This window comes from Drosophila virilis, chromosome X (assembly GCF_030788295.1).
Source record: "Drosophila virilis strain 15010-1051.87 chromosome X, Dvir_AGI_RSII-ME, whole genome shotgun sequence".
NCBI lineage: Eukaryota > Metazoa > Arthropoda > Insecta > Diptera > Drosophilidae > Drosophila > Drosophila virilis.
Genome location: NC_091543.1, coordinates 16,804,153 through 16,821,079, shown reverse-complemented (window position 1 = coordinate 16,821,079; position 16,927 = coordinate 16,804,153). Strand labels below are relative to the sequence as shown.

Sequence of the window (16,927 nt, the reverse complement as noted above, 5' to 3'; positions counted from 1 at the left end):
TAGACAGAGATTATTTTGGCGCCAAAATACAATATTAATAATAATAATTACATTTTAAAATCAACTGTGCTGCGTCAATAAGATTAAAATTGTTTCATTTATTTAAGTCAGTTTTTCTCCAATTGAACATATTTATCTTCACGGCTGCCGATAGTGAGCAGTGTTAGCTAACGATATTTTTCTGACAATATATCGCCAAACTAGCAATTGAACAAATATCGATATAGAAGACTCCAGAAAACATCGATACCGAATCATTGTGAAATCGGTCCCCGTTGGATACACATCGTGTTCTCCGTGAATATTCTATAAAACTAAATAAATTATAAATTTTCGTCACGGTGAGTGGGCCTTTACATTTATTTTATCAACAATTTTGTTAGCCACATTTGTTTTGTGTTAAATGGTGAAAGTGCCCGCGTCGATGCTCTGAGTGTCGCAATTAGTGTGTAAAAAAGTAATTTGTTTTGTTTTTTGATGTGGGGGGGCTCCTTTGGACGGCCGGCGGAGCACCACTTTTCGTGCTAGCTTAGCTTTTTTTTTAATGGATACACACAATGCGACAGCGACTGCGGTTGATGGTGACTTCGTTTGCACGACGGGTGCATGGGCACACTTTAGTGTGGTGTACTTGTGTTTTGTTTTCAAAATGGCGGCCATTGCAGACAATTTGAGGAAAAAGTTTATAATAATTACAAAATATTTATTGAACAAACAAACAAACAGTTGTTGGAATGTTATTGAAATTGAAAAGAACAAAATGAGCGCGCAGATGTTGTTTGTGTGTTTGTTTAGTTCGATTTATATTGTATACTGTACTTTTGATTATGACATATCAACTTGATTCTGGCCAACTTTTATTGTTATTTTCGTTTTGCTTAATTGTATGCGTGTGTATACTAGCGCTCGACACAAACACACACACACACAAACATATACATACACACTGGTAGTGACACATGCGCATGAACTTTTAAGCATGCGTTTGTATGTGTGTGAGCTTGTTGGCTTTTTTTTTATTTGATACGCTATTGTGCTCAAACGGTACAGCGTCTCTTCTAACCCCAATTGTTGCAATTTCAGCATATCTACATGCATGTATGTATGTCGCATTAGTGAAGTGAACATACACCCCCATACACACAACTGCATTTTGCCAGTAGGATGTGCAGCTGTTTCACACGCACCAGCAAGATGCGATATTGTTTTGCGCGCGTTAAATGCGAACGACGCAATTTTCGGTTGGGCACCTTTCGCTCCCTGTGTACAGCTCTCTTTCTCTCTATCCCGCTCGCACGCTGTCACATCTATTGCTATTAACGCGCTGTTTTATGCACAATATTGCCAGCCCGTTTACACATTTGGCATTCAAATGGGCGCCAAGTCTGTGTGTTCCTTTGCATTGCTTACTAATATTGTTATGAAATAGGCAATGCACAAAAGGAAGCACCTGCGTATATGTATACATATGTACATATATATATGTATATACATTTGCGCATGCATACTTGCTGCACACACACATATGCATTCGTGATCACTAATATTTGCATGGTGTCAATACTGAATTCATCTGAGCGTATGTAAGTGCAAGCTTTGTATGTATGTACGTGCATATACACATGCATTTACATATGTATGTGAGTCGTTTGTGCTGTGTATGCATGGGACATCTCATGTACTGTGGTTTTTGTTCAGGATTAGATGCTTCCTATATAAGAACATGAACTGATTTTCCAAAAAAATGGGGTTCATCAAAATGATATTTTTCTTTATATTATTTCAAGCTTAACTTTACAATAAATACTTATTGAGTATGGGAAAAATATACAACAGAGACTTATACAAGAATAGACATCATCACGGCATACATTCAAATTTATGTAAAGGTATGCAAGTTTTCGATTCTCACTAAAAGTATCGATGCTTTATGTTTTTGCTCGAGTGCGTTTACCGTTTGTTGCGGGCCTCCTAGAAAGTCTTGTGCATATTTTCCAAGTGAATGCTTTGTGTGCATGTGTGAGTGTGCGTGTGTGTGTTCCAGTATTCCAGTGTGCAGCTCTAAAACTAAAAACTACAACTCATTACTTCAACTTGATTGATTCTGCGCGCATAAAAAGCAAAACGAAAAATTCACGACGCTCGAGTGGCATAGCACAAAAAGAAAAAAATAATAATGAAAAATAAAAGAAAGGCTGGGGCGAGAAAAAAGAGCGATTCATGCCGAGCTCAAGGCACACAAATAATAATAAAAAAAATAAAAAAATGTATGCACTCACACAATGGCTCAAGTGGGCACTCAAAGCTGTGGGCTGCCGCACTGTCGCTGCAGCAACAGCAGCAGACGGCAGCGACGACGACGTCGCAATTGAAGTGGAAGTTATGAAGTGTTCCCAGAAAGCAGCCGAATGCCCAAACCAAATACAAAGCTAAGGAAAACGCACAGCACGTAGCCGAACAAAAGGAAAATTTCTGCAGCTGCTGAAGCTAAAGATTTCAACCCTCGTCTTTTTTGGCGCTGCTGCTGCTGCTGCTGCTTCTGCTGCTACTGCTGCTGCTGATGTTGTTGCTGCCTTCGTTGCAGCCACAGTTGCCACATTCGCATCAGTCGCGCGCCAGCGCTTCGGCGCTGAGCGTCGCATTTGTGCGGCCAGCTCTCGACACAGAAACCAGTGCAGTGGAATCTAATTTAAAAATCTTCTTGCAGCGTATTAAGTGAAAATGGCACGTACCAAGCAGACAGCCCGTAAGTCAACTGGAGGCAAGGCTCCACGCAAGCAGCTGGCCACCAAGGCAGCCCGCAAATCGGCACCGTCCACCGGCGGCGTTAAGAAGCCCCATCGTTATCGTCCCGGCACCGTTGCTCTGCGTGAGATCCGTCGCTACCAGAAGTCAACTGAGCTGCTTATCCGCAAGCTGCCCTTCCAGCGTTTGGTGCGTGAAATCGCTCAGGATTTCAAGACCGATTTGCGTTTCCAGTCGGCTGCCATTGGTGCTCTGCAGGTAAGTACAAGCAACAATAAAAACACAATATCAAGGTGTGCTGCACCGTTATTAACAATGTCAAACGTAATGTTTATCACACGCTCTCTAATTGTAGGAAGCCTCTGAGGCCTACTTGGTCGGTTTGTTTGAGGACACCAACTTGTGCGCCATTCATGCCAAGCGTGTCACCATTATGCCCAAGGACATTCAGTTGGCGCGTCGCATTCGTGGCGAGCGTGCTTAAGCGCAGCAAACACACAGAAAACATCAACAACAACAAAAACAACAAACAAACAAAATACACAAAATTCACATTCATATTATTATATACACAAACAGCAGCATAGTAATTTGTTAAACGAACCGAAACAAAATCAGTTCACAAATATTCGTCAATTGGAGCTTGATTTCATTTATATCTTACGCAAACATATACATAAATATAAATACCATATATATATATATATGTAGCATTATAATTGTATAACCACACAAAACAAAGCAAAGCAAAACAAATATGAAAAAAAAAAAAAGAATTCAGAATAACGTGCATACTTATGCTTCGTTTCTATTATACATACATATATAAACATAATCTATGAATATTTTAATTAATAACTGTAACTCTTATTATTATTATTATTATTGCTATTATTATAAATTTGTATATTAGTTTTAAGTTTGTGGCTCGCCCGCTGCACGCATTGCGTTGGTCGACGCCATCGAATCCCAAGATCCCAAGATAGATGCCGTTGCAGTGCCAGCCGTTGGCATCGTGTTGCCGTCTCCAACATCGCCCCATGAACTCCAACAGCGCATGCAGCGTGTTGCCACAGGAAGCGCTGCACTCTGAATGGCATCGCGCACAGCGGTCCCTTTAAAAAAAAAAAAAACAACAACAACAACAACACCATCCAAGATACAGAACCGAAAGAAGCCGCTGTGCGTCGCCAGCCGCCGGACAAGATCATTGGGCGAGTGGGTGCAACGCTTCCTTTGGCAGCCTGATGCGTTGCATGTGCGGCAAGTCGGCGGCATGATGCCAACGGTTGTTGCAACAGCATCGCGTTGCCGTTCAGGCGCAATGCGGCCAGCGGGCGGCGGGGCTGAATGAACAACAATCCAATTTGGTCAGCAAACATACATATATCAGAAATGAGTACACATAATATTGCAACTACTTTATATAATAATACTTTTACATCATTTTTTTTTCTATTCACTTAATATTACATATATAGTTTTTTTTTTGGAGAAAACAGAACTTAATGAAAAGAAGTATGGAAACGTTGAAGGGGGCCCAACCTCCCCACTCTGCCGACAGGCGGTGCGGTGCGGTGCGGTGGGCGTGGTAGTTGATTAAATAAGTTTTAGATTTACATGCATTTTATACGTTTAGACAAGGAAATAAAAACAAACAGACAACAAAACAAACAGAAAATAAGTAACCAGCGAAAAGCAAACAACAAATTTGATAAACAAACCATGCAAAATGCAAAATGCAAAACCAACAGCAACTTCTTTAAAAATAGTATAAACAAACATACATTCTTAAAATGTATGTCGCACACATATATATATACATATATATATATATACATATGATAAATGAAATGTATTACGTATATGATCTATTCTATATATATATACACTTAAATAACTTTACATAAATGTTTACGGAACTTACAAGATATTCATACGATATAGAAACACAAGTAACCCCTCCAACAATGCACTAAAACGAAAAGAGATTTGCAAATACAAGAAGTTGCATAGTTTGTTGCATTCAAAAACAATAACAAATAACTTACAAAAATCTTATAAATGTTAGAACACAAGAGACAATTCAATAGAACACGTCAAAACAGAAATTCCCAAACACCAACTTAAATAAACGGTTTTTTCTAGAGAAGAAACCAAAAAAAAATGACAAGATTTTCTTATCTACGGTACAGTTGCGACAAAACGTCAATTGTTGCCATCGTGACAGCTATGTGCGTGATGTGTTTGTGTGTGTGTGTGTGGAGCTTTTGTGTGGTCGCAGGTGCGGCAGTCAAAGGACTGGTGGCGCCATCTTTAGGTCAATTAAACGCATTCCGCTTGTTAAGTGTTTACTTTTTGTATGGTCGAATTAGTTTTCAAGAATATTTATCTTTACCATATACTTACAAACTAACATACATATATAAATATATATATCTTGATGCCCTTGGAAACGAATCTCACGAAAGTATACGAAACTGTATCTGCATACATATGTAAGTAAGCTGAGCTTATGCTTAAATTTGCCTGTCTAAGCATGTATCTGACCTCGAGATAGATAAACATGCGATTTTATAATTTGTAAGAGATTAAATTCAACAATCTTATGCAAATTAGATCTGGGCTTAATTAATGTAGATAAGATTGTTCTTATAATTGTAATAATCACTCATGTAGCGACTATTAGCATCTCGAAAAGGCACATCGACTTGCAAATGCTCTAGCTAAGTTAAGCTTCCCATTTGTTGCTATTCATATATTTATGTAAATATTGAGCTGCTCGAATATGAAAGTGTTGACTCCAATTCTTTTTTTTTAATTACCATTTATTTATTTATTGTTTATTTGGATTCCCTAATGAGATACTATATGTATTACAATTATTTGTTTTATATAATGTTACAAATTGCATGTGTACGCAGCGTGACCTGCCGTGGAGTGTGTATCGAAATGACAGCTGTGTTGCCAGCTGGCTGCGTTGATTGGCAGCGGCAGGGCTGCCAGATCGATCGGCCGCGTTGGCTTGCGCGTATTTAATTTTCCATTCACACTCACACAATGGACAGCAACAAGTTTGGCAAGCTGCAGCAGCAATTTCTTTGCTGTTATCCCGTCAATAAGATGGCCTGGTCGGTAAGTAGTCGTGGGTTATTTGTAATATCAAATTGTTGCCACTTGCTTGCCGTACAGACGCTGGAGCTGCCGCTGGAACTGGAGGCGCAGCGTGCTCTGATCGCTGCCACCTGTGGGCATCCGTTGAATCAGCGATACCCGGTGCGCCGTAGCTATCAGGAGGCGTTTGTGAAGCGCCTGATGCACCTGCTCAAGGATCACGAGGAGCTGCACGACGACATCTACGACAGCCTGTGCGGTCAGCTGGCCAAGGCAACCATAGACGCGTCCACAACTACGGCTGCATCCCAATATGCCTACAAGCACTACATGCTGCTGCCAGACAAGTATATCACGCTGCGTGAATCCACAAGCTTTGTCAGCGAGGGCACCACCGGCCTGTGCACCTGGGAGGCGGCTTTGGTTCTGGCCGACTATCTCCTGGCGCATCCCAGCCTGCTGCAGGGCAAAAATGTTTTGGAACTTGGCGCCGGTGCTGGCCTGCTTGGTATACTGCTCAAGCAGCCGGCCCTGCAGCTGCCCGTCGGCCAGGTGCTTATCACCGATGGCAGCGCCGCCTGCGTACAGCTGATGCGCGAAAACATAGCTTTAAATTTTGATTCTGATCCAAGCGATGCGGCGACACCGCAATGCGCACAGTTGCGCTGGCATGAGATCAGCCAATTTCCCTGGTCGCAATATGCTGCACCCGATCTGTTGCTGGCCGCCGATGTCATTTACGATGATACCCAATTCTCGGCGCTGCTCGAGGCACTCGACGCCATCTACGAGCTGCGCGGCAATCGCTGCGAAATGCTCCTGGCCAGCACAGTGCGCAATGTGGATACCGTGCACGAGTTCATGCAGCAACTGGGTGAGTTCAACGGACATGAATTCTATCCAAAATTGGTTACAAAATCCGAATTCTTTATGCCTTGAGGCTGACTCTCCCTAAGGGGGGTTTCCAGCTTAAAACAAATCATCTTTGATTAAGATTGTTTTGTTTGGCTTCCAGCTCGAGCCAATTTGTACGGCTTGGTTTGGTTTAAGGCTCGCTTCATAGGCGTTCCGATGACGAACTATTTCGGGGATTAATTGGTACACAACTCTTTTTTTGCCTTCAAAGATATTTATATTTTGATTAGAGCGGATTAATATTGGACAATAATGTGTTATATATAGTTCTTGTACTCTGATATTCTGAGAAAACCTAACAATTAGAATGTTTATGGTGCTTCTAACATATAGGGCAACTATATTATATAGTATAGAAATTTCTCTCTCTCTCTCTCTCTCTCTCTCTATATATATATATAGTATACTTTATCAATCTTAACATATAAGCTCTATATATATATATGATCTTTAGGGGCTGTGATTGTATGAGCACAGGCAAGTTTATTGAGTTATTGGTCCCATGTCAGGACATTTTTGCCCATATTTGGAAACAGTTTAGCTGCTGACAAACTTATGAGTGTGTTTGTATTTTTTATTTGCAGAGCAACATCGATACCAGGTAACGCCCTGTGCGAATGTCTCGGCCTGTGCCAGCCATTTCTGTCGGGATCACACGGCCGCCGTGCAGATTGTGTGCATTAAACGTTAGAACTAGCTTTAATTAAACTAAACGAAAACAACAACGAAAATGAAATACCAGAAAACAACAACAAAAACAACAACAACAACGACATTAAGAACAAGAACAAGAACAATGTGAACATGTGTGAGCAACTGCATCATTGATTGATGGTCGGTATGGTGCCATCGTTTAGCCAGCGCACATTCAGCTGTTCGATCTGATGCTTCATGAAGATAATACCATAAACCTCGTGCTGTATATCCAACAATTTGCTGCGATGCGTGCGCGGCACCTTCATGCCAACGACCAGCGCCAGCAGAGACGTTATAATCATGTATACAAATCCCTGGGCGATCAGAGTGCTCTCATCCTTGGCATAGAAATACGAATTATTCACATTGGCCACAAAATAATAGTACACAATGCTGGTGCTGACCAATTTGAGTGTGTAGGAGACAAATATGATGCATTCGGTGAAACGCAGATGCGTTACCTCCAGCAGCACAATCTGCAGACTGGAATAACCCATACCGAAGAGCACCAGTAGCAGCCAGAAAGTCACCTTCGAGCTGGTCGCACCGTATATAATCATGGCCAGCACCGTGAGCAGCAGCAGCAGCAGTTGCGTGGTCACAAAGTGCACCTTGGCTGAGTAGAAGCACAGGCAAACGATGGCCAGAACGCTGCCAGCGAATATGACCCAGAACATAGAGTCGATGTGGGCCAATTCATCCAGACGCATCGCATCGTTGAGGGCAAACCAAAAGACCAGATAGATGAACAGCGCATATTGGATGGCCTCCACGAAGAGCAACAGCAGCGTCACATGCCACTGTTGATTCTTGATGACATAGAAGAACTGCAGCCGCTTGATAACATCCGCGCGTGACTCAAAGATGCTGCCGTTCGCATTTGCAATCCTCAGCTCGTTGTCCAAGCTGTTGGTCATGTCCACCGTGCCCAGCACATGCAGCACCTTCAGACCAATTAGTACGGCCATCATGACAATCGCTATGGATAGATAGGTGGCAGCAAAGTTCACATAGATGCCATCGATCAGTTGCTCCGTGGTTGCCTGCTGGCCGGCATACTGCTCCAGATTCTTTACATATGTGCCGCCAATCAGGCTCACCGCAGACGCAATGCCCAGCAGATAGCAGCTACAGCAGCCGGATATCATTAAGGATCGACTGCCCTTCGAGCTGATGGTGTGCAGGAATCCGTAACCAGCCACAAAGGTCAAGCTGTGCGCCACATATGACATATAGGCGCCCACGTGATCTACGATTAAATCAAAATTTATATCAGAGATTGTCAGACAGTTCAGTTGCATGAGGAGGGATCCAATTTTTAAAGTACCTTACTTGTTACCTCCAATCGGAACTCAGGTAAAGCCCATATAATATCTAGACCCTGTATGCCTATGCTCTCGATATATTCCCCTTGCACTAGGTACCAGCTGGTATTTACAGAATAGTTGCATATATTCTCTCTGATCTAATGGTTCACTTTGATATGGTTCTTCGCATTTTTGCCGAGCTGTACTCGGGCATTCTTCATACAAAAATTGTAATACTCGCCAGATATTTTCTATATATATAGTCCAAAGTATTGGCTCATAATTATGATGCAGCCCTTAACAATATGATATGCTAATTGTTCGATGCGGTCGATTTCGACATACAGACAGCCAGATGGACAGACGGACATGGCTATATTGTTACCTTTGGATGTATCCTTCTATACTATTCTATACAATATAGGCACAACTAGCTGATAGTCTGTACAAAAGGCGCTGGTTTGTGGATGATAAACTTTGACTAAGGCTAAGCAAAGGGAATGCCTCTTTGTGGCATGTGGACTCACCAAAGCCATCGGCAAAATAGAAACAGCTGGAGATTACATTGAATACGCCCGCCGCCAGCAGTATGAATGGCTGCCAGTAGAGAATACAGTGCTTGATATACTTCATCGCCAGCAGGCCGAGGGCGGTGAGGAGCGAAAGGCAGGCGCCCAATATGAGTGGTCCATAGTCATTGAGGTTGGCCTCCAGATTGCGCTCGGCCACAAAGGAGCAAATCGTGTAGCCAAAGATGAGGCCACAGGGCAGAAAGCATAAGCACACTGCATATATAAAACACATTGGGAGATTTCAATATTATTGTTTATATAATGAGACATGGGCTCCATTTGGCGGAGGCCACTTACCCACATAGCTGGGCGCGTATTTGAAAAACTTGTGCACACATGTGCTCCATAAATTCGACATTTTCGTTAAACTGTTTGAAATTCGAGTCGTGACTAATGCATTATTATTGGTTGTATTCAAATTTAAATTGAATTGAATATTCCGCGAGAGGATCTTGACCAGCAAATGCCAGCGGAGAGTTTCGAAATGCGACTGAGAATTGTTCTTGTCAACAAATCATGCGCAGAGTTGATTAGATAAAGGCCACAACAAGGCGGCACCTGCATGATGACTAATCCCGGCCAAGTGAAACAGGGCCCCGGCCATGTGTGTGGATAAACGGATGCCCACAGCAGCTGATAAGATGGCGGCAGTTGGCGTGTTGGCACATTCAAATTCATGACCATCGATTTACCGTTCTGCCTGTAGCGCCCCTTAAGAGATATACTTATATGTATATACGTGAAGCTTTGCTGCTGATAATAAACCTAATCTTTGCGCTCCGGCTCTGATAATGCCTCACCGTTAGCCCCGGCACAATAAAAGCTCCCCCGGGAGCGTGCAAAGTGTGCGCTACTTGAGTGGAACAAACGTTTGCTCGTCACATTCCATCTGTCGCTCTGCCCAGGTGAACAGGCGGGCGGCTGGTTTATCAGTTTGTTTACTTTTGAGCACAGTTTGGCCAAGGGTTGAGAGTTTGTGAGAGCAGCGGCACATTGTCACAAGATTGCCTCGACTTCAAGCGACTCTCAGATTTTATTGACAGTTATGCAGAAAACTTGGCGCAAGCTTGGCTGTTCTTTTAACTTGCCAAGCGATTATCGGTACGACACAATTGAGCATTATGAAAATGCTTGCAGCTATCGCAAAACTATGCAAAATAAATGGCGATGCATTAGCTACAAGCATTTGTGACGTCATGCGCAGCGAGAGCGTGCAGAAAGAGTTGCCACCTTTTGTGTGGAGCCACTCGCATATTCGCTGTTGCGTAAGAGTGAAAACATGCACAAGCCACACATATAGACAGAGATGGGGTTAGAGAGAGCGACAGAGAGTGAGAGAGAGAGAAAAAAAAAGCGCTCGCGTTTGCGCTGCTGACCCCAGAGGACGACCCAGTAACAGGGACTTGCGTTTCCTTTGCCCGCCTGCTATCACTTCCGGAATTTTGCTGCAACGACAACAACAGGCGCCACATACAGCGCAGCAATTCTGCATTCGTAGTCGCAGCTGGCGCTGAAGTTGCCAGAAAATCTAAAGCTTCGCTTTTGTCAAGCATGGTCAACGCGCTGTTGTAAACTAGCCCCAACAGCCGGCCGGCTGGAGCTATTTTTAATCTTAACTGGCGGCCCAAATCATGGAAAGGACAGCGGCACAACGTGGCTAACTGCGTGCTCGTGTGTATGTGTGTGTGCGCGTGCACGTGCGTGTGTGTGTGAATTGGTGTGCTAGTGTTAAGCGCAATGTATGTGAGCATCTGGTGCCACAATCTGAATTTGAGCAGCCGCAGCCTGGCCATTGCCCTGGTGGTCTGCGTGACGCTCGTCTACTTCTCCTACAGCTTCAATGCCTGCCTCTTTGAGAGCATCAGTCGCTCCTTGCAGCAGGTGAGCACCCCGTGAATGCTATCCCATTCGCTTCGATTCTCACTATCCAATCGCACACAGAGCAATCTACGAAATTTGCTGACGCTGCAGCGGCGCAACGTTAGCAGCGAGCCCGTCAAGGATGCCGGCACTGCTCCGGAGGCCACCTCCAGCACGGCTATAATGCCCAATAGCACCGGCAGTGCGGCCAGCATTGGCAGTGGCATTGCCAGCGTCGATGGCGCGCCCAAGTATCAAATGCTGCGCCAGCAGGGATTGCGCCCCTCACGCCATTTGCCCGATACGCTCATCATTGGCGTTAAGAAGAGCGGCACCCGGGCACTGCTCGAGTTTATACGCCTGCATCCGGATGTGCGTGCCGCCGGCTCTGAGGTGCACTTCTTCGATAGGCACTATCAGCGCGGCCTGCGCTGGTATCGCCATCATATGCCCTACACCATCGAGGGCCAGATAACCATGGAGAAGACGCCCAGCTATTTTGTCACAAAGGAGGTGCCGCAGCGCGTATATCACATGAACCCGGCCACAAAGTGAGTAGAAACCGCATTCTTAATAATTCCAATTTGATTCTTTAAACTTTAAATATATATATTGAAGTATATATAAAATTAGGGCACATTATTTTGCTGCACTCCCAGCCATATTATTTATTTGTATTTAATGGATATTAAAGGGCTTGACATCATAGAACTTCAACTTTACTATAGATGAGAACAGTTTTCTCTTCTAGCCCTATACGATTTTCATAAGCAGAAGCCATTGAAAATGGGTCAAAATATAGAAAATAATAAATTGACTTACTGCAAGATTCCCATAAAGTAAAGTATCTAGCCATGTCTGTCCGTCCGTTTGTATAAACGCGTCGATCTCAGGACGTGAAAGATTTGAAGCTTTGAACGTTCCCGCGTAGTATCAATAACTTGCTCCGTTTTCCTGATATCGATAATACCAATATCGAAATCTTGTCTTTTGAGCATATATTGCGGCTTTTTAGAGCTAAATTTGAAAGGTGGATAGCTGATGCTTTACCCAAATCCAAAATATATATCTTTTTGTATACCTTACCCTGTTGCCCAAAAAATGAATTGAAAAAAAAACATGTTTTTTCTAAGGTGTAGCATTTAAGATTGGTATTTACACCCATTTGGATGCCATATTTATGCCCTACAAATTGCATAAAGATTGGACGAAGCGAAGTCTATCAAGGGTAAAGGGAAGACGTGTGTGTGTGTGTGTGTGCGTGGATGGAGCTAGAATGCTCGTCACGGAATTTTCTATTTCGGACACTCCCCACTGGAGGACTCTTACTTGTTGGAATATATCATTCTAGAATCAGAATCCAATTATATATATATACTTCGTACAGTTCCAGTTAATAGAGATTTCTGAATAGGAATTTTCATTTATGTTTCCTCTGTTTGCGCTCTTGTTTTTCTTTGTTTCGCTTCATCTACTGATCCTTGAATTTTCATAACTGTTCACATGAGGATTGGTACTATTATCATCAAGCTGAAAGCGATCTTCAGATTCATTTTATGTGTATTTTCTTCTCTGGACTCCAACTCTTAGACTACTGATTGTGGTGCGAGATCCGGTGACTCGCGCCATCTCGGACTATACGCAGGCGGCTAGCAAAAAGGCGGACATGAAACGATTCGAGCAGCTGGCCTTTGTTAATGGCAGCTATTCTGTGGTGGACACCAACTGGGGCCCAGTCAAGATTGGTGTCTATGCGCGTTATCTGGAGCACTGGATATTGTACTTTCCGCTTTCGCAGCTGCTCTTCATAAGCGGCGAGCGCTTGATTATGGATCCGGCCTACGAGATTGGACGTGTACAGGACTTTTTGGGTCTGAAGCGTGTGGTCACCGAAAAGCATTTCTATTTTAATGCCACCAAGGGATTCCCCTGTTTATTCAAATCGGAGGCACGCTCCACGCCCCACTGTTTGGGCAAGACAAAGGGACGCAATCATCCGCATATCGATGCCAATGCGATTGAGCGACTCAGAGAATTCTACAGGCCGTTCAATAATAAGTTTTATCAACTGACTGGCATTAATTTTGCCTGGCCCTAGAATGAGTGAGAGATAGTGGCAGAGGGGGAGAGAGAGGGAGAGAGATAGAGATGTTGTTGCAGCGGAATTTAGCAACAGACTGATATTGTTGATTGCATTTTTTATACATACCATTGTACTTATACATAGAAGATATATATACAAACAAATATGGTATTTGCTATCGATGTGATGCAATTGCTGTATGTTTGAAAGATACGCTACGTAATATTGCTCAATTATTGAAAACAATATGATAACAACAAAATAATAAACGGTTCCTTCTCTCAATACACAACGCACAGACACACGAAAACTACTATATATAATGCCTAAAAAATATATATCTATATATATATATAAACGCATAGAACAAGTAGAGCTTACGACGTATTCCTACAGAGTATGAGCATGAAGACAAACAGAGAGCTACGCATCCAGATCCTAAATCAATTACTTAAAAGACACTATATAAAAACGTACTGATAGCATGCGATTAGGCACACGCGCACACACGCACACTCTCTATATAAAATTCATATGCAATTTATGGATACCTACATATATACATATACATACATATATATATATACATAGCTCAACATCTAAATTGCATGTTACAAAATGGCCTAGCTAAAAACTTCAATTATTACAATTTAATAAAATAATTTCATAAATATGGCTTACAAGTGCTTTTATATTCAAAGTTTGATAACCGAATATAACAGTTTGATATTGAGTTTGTCTGAGTTTGGTTACGATATATTAAAGAACAGACAAGTTTGGAATACCATATACATATTTTCCGACAGACTCTCTTATAGAGCTATTTGATCAAGTGGTCCGATTTTGATAAGCTTCTAAATGCATCAAGTTTTTAGAACATGTATTGAAAAACAAAAGAGCTTAGCATACAGAACATATAATAGATATAAGATATTGTTGAAGATACATGTGTCGCCTGACGAGAGACTAGTTTGTACAGCTACTCTGCTTTAATTTCCGTGATCTTTGGGAAGATATGTTACATCGTATTGTGTTCGAACTGAAATCTACAACTAATTGCGCCGTCGCTTGGCTAAAAACCAGCCACACAGCCTATTTTACGATAGTCCGAATTGATGGAAATGCTGTCGTTATTTTGGGCAATGCCACAAATAACTGAGCCACGATTTCGATAGCGTTCGCACTGATGTCCTTTGGCCTGGAGGCTGTCGACATGTGCTTGGATCATGCCGTATTCGTACTGTATCACATTGGGCTGCATCTGATGATGGAATCTGTTGGCATCGATGGCCTTTTTGATGTTCGCCTGCTGCCAAAGCATGCGAACCAGCAGCGGGACAAGAGCCGATATGATTTTAGTGCCGCCAGCCGCGCCCACCACCAGCCGTACTTGACCGGTGGAGCGTTCCGTAACAATGACTGGACACATTGAGGACATGGGCCTGGCACCGCCAGCTACCACATTTCTGCCATCAACATAGGGCAGATCGAAATAGTTCTTCAGATGTTTCACGGAGAAGTCAGACATGGCATTATTGAACAGCACGCCAGTGCGTTTGCCCATGCGTCCACTACCAAAACTGCAAGCAATCGATGAGCATGATATCGGCCAGAAATTCAAGAGATTCGCACTTACTAAAAGTTTAAGGAACTGGTCACTGAAACCGCATCATTATTGTGCAGCACCGAAATATGCGATGTGCCATGCTCATTACGCGATTGTATATCCAATAATGCCCCATAGTGCTCCGAGCTATTGTACGTTTTAGTATCATCAATCAGCTTGGCGATGCTGGCGGCAAACGTTGGACTTGTCAGCTTGGCCAGTAGCTGCGTGCAAAAGGAATTTGACAATAGCAAAGAGTTAATAATATGACAAAAATATATATATGGATATCAACACAATGCAATTTGAAACAAAAGCAGAATCCGTTTTGCCCTTCAAATTGGCCTAAGACTGGAATGCATAGATGCTTGCTGGGAATACGAGAAGCTTTGCATCTGACTCTGAAATAGGCACGTTTCTTGCGTTATTATATATTTTATATATGCCATCAATTTGATGCCACAAATATTATGCATACGAATTGTAAAAGGTCATGAAAACGACTGAGACAGATAGATAATATTCTGTGTAAGAGAAAGAGAGATGGGTGTACGCATATGTGTGCGATAGAAAAATATGGTTAACCTCTTCATTAGCTCCATCTTCCAATTGCCAACGCTGAACAAAACCAAATTTCAAAGCTTCAACTATGCGATGGGTTTCCAAGGGACCCAAATCTCGTGCTGCTGCGAAATCCGCTCGATATGTATGCAGTATGTTCATTATAAGACCAACGATGTGCCCACTGCCTGGCGGTGGCGTCAAATGCATATCATACTCATCTAACGGTACTATTATAGAATCCTTAAGTTCAGCCTGTGCGTTCGTTAAATCGGCTAGGGTTATGCCGCTGCCAATATCGCGCAAATCACAATGAAGCTTTTTCAGCAACGATCCTTTGTAGAAGCTGCGCGGCCCTTTTAAGGCAATATGTTCATAAGTGTCGCACAGCTGCTTGGGTGGCTGTATATAAGTGCCAATTGGCCAGAAGTCACCCGTCATGGGATCGACAAACATTTGACGCAATAGTGCATCATTTTTGATCATGTACCCATTCAGTATGAGCGCATCGTATTGATGTTTGTAAAGCTGATATCCGGCGAGGCACAGCGAGATCGTTGGTATGACCAAATCCTTCCAGGGCAGCTTGCCGTAACGCTCATGGGCCAACGCATAGCCCAGCAGCTCGGTGGGCACAGCGATTGACCAGGCGGACTGCTGCATTTGCTGTTCGCTCTCAAAGACTGTAAAATTCTCGGGCGCAAGAGAGCGTGGTGCAATCTCCCGGCTGAGTATAGTGTATGCTCGGCGCTCGTTGTGCATATAAATGTTCATGATCATGCCGCCACCCAGTCCCATGCTCTGCATCCCAGTGAAGCCATTGCAGATCAGTGCGGTCAGCGCAGCATCTACCGCACTGCCACCGCGAGCCAGTGTTTCCCTATGAGAAGAGTACAGAATTAGTTGCTTATTAATGGAATTCATTGACGCATACCTGGCTATGAGACTGCAGGGCGTGTTGTCCGTGCATATGCCCGTCTGCTTGAATTGGTGCAGCGGCGAACTGGAGGGCGGCAGTGGCTCCTCGGGATTTGGCGGAGTCCTCGGTGCATTCTGTTTGCCTAGAAAATCCATTGTTTCGTATTACAAAATACACTTTATATGGCTTACACCTACCACGCTTTGCCGTAGGACTATGCCAGTATATGGCAATTAGCACACAAATTAGTGCAAAAATAATAGAAGAGTACCAACTACAAATCCATTGCAAGTGCATAACTGTTCAATCTAATATTCATATTTTTTTTAATTCGCCTTATTTTGCATGCCTCTCGCTAAATGTAAACAAACTTTTGCAGCAATCGATAGGCTGGCAAATCGATATATGCCACAAGCATGTGCGATACTGCGAAGGATACTATCGATGCTTTTAACGATATTTTTTAAAATTAAAAAATCAAAAGATTTTTAGCCAATATTTACAATTATGTAAATGTTAATGTATTCATTTTTCTTAAATATTTTTGGC

The 16,927-nt window shown here is 42.9% G+C and overlaps 5 protein-coding genes across 5 annotated transcripts; 3 read left to right on the top strand and 2 right to left on the bottom strand.

The window, feature by feature from the left end:
* Positions 1-213: 213 nt before the first annotated feature.
* LOC6635606 (histone H3.3A) lies at positions 214-4,235 on the top strand. Its single transcript, XM_002058913.4, has 3 exons — positions 214-341; positions 2,708-3,003; positions 3,101-4,235. Exons 2-3 carry the CDS (start codon positions 2,722-2,724, stop codon positions 3,227-3,229), a joined length of 411 nt encoding a protein of 136 aa, XP_002058949.1. The 5' UTR covers positions 214-341; positions 2,708-2,721; the 3' UTR covers positions 3,230-4,235.
* Positions 4,236-5,718: 1,483 nt separating this feature from the next.
* LOC6635607 (protein-lysine N-methyltransferase EEF2KMT) lies at positions 5,719-8,747 on the top strand. The gene is made up of 3 exons (XM_002058914.4): positions 5,719-5,880; positions 5,938-6,733; positions 7,359-8,747. Exons 1-3 carry the CDS (start codon positions 5,806-5,808, stop codon positions 7,463-7,465), a joined length of 978 nt encoding a protein of 325 aa, XP_002058950.1. The 5' UTR covers positions 5,719-5,805; the 3' UTR covers positions 7,466-8,747.
* LOC6635608 (uncharacterized) lies at positions 7,317-9,779 on the bottom strand. Its single transcript, XM_002058915.4, has 3 exons — positions 9,647-9,779; positions 9,305-9,562; positions 7,317-8,719 (listed from the first exon to the last, which is right to left on the bottom strand). The coding sequence occupies exons 1-3, from the start codon at positions 9,705-9,707 to the stop codon at positions 7,596-7,598; spliced, it is 1,443 nt and encodes a 480-aa protein (XP_002058951.1). The 5' UTR covers positions 9,708-9,779; the 3' UTR covers positions 7,317-7,595.
* A 709-nt stretch (positions 9,780-10,488) lies between these two features.
* On the top strand, positions 10,489-15,460 carry Hs3st-B (Heparan sulfate 3-O sulfotransferase-B). Its single transcript, XM_002058916.4, has 3 exons — positions 10,489-11,230; positions 11,291-11,760; positions 12,800-15,460. The coding sequence occupies exons 1-3, from the start codon at positions 11,087-11,089 to the stop codon at positions 13,305-13,307; spliced, it is 1,122 nt and encodes a 373-aa protein (XP_002058952.1). The 5' UTR covers positions 10,489-11,086; the 3' UTR covers positions 13,308-15,460.
* LOC6635610 (scoloptoxin SSD14) lies at positions 14,156-16,754 on the bottom strand. Its single transcript, XM_002058917.4, has 5 exons — positions 16,576-16,754; positions 16,394-16,520; positions 15,484-16,339; positions 14,929-15,122; positions 14,156-14,872 (listed from the first exon to the last, which is right to left on the bottom strand). The coding sequence occupies exons 1-5, from the start codon at positions 16,673-16,675 to the stop codon at positions 14,365-14,367; spliced, it is 1,785 nt and encodes a 594-aa protein (XP_002058953.2). The 5' UTR covers positions 16,676-16,754; the 3' UTR covers positions 14,156-14,364.
* Between the last annotated feature and the right edge of the window lie 173 nt (positions 16,755-16,927).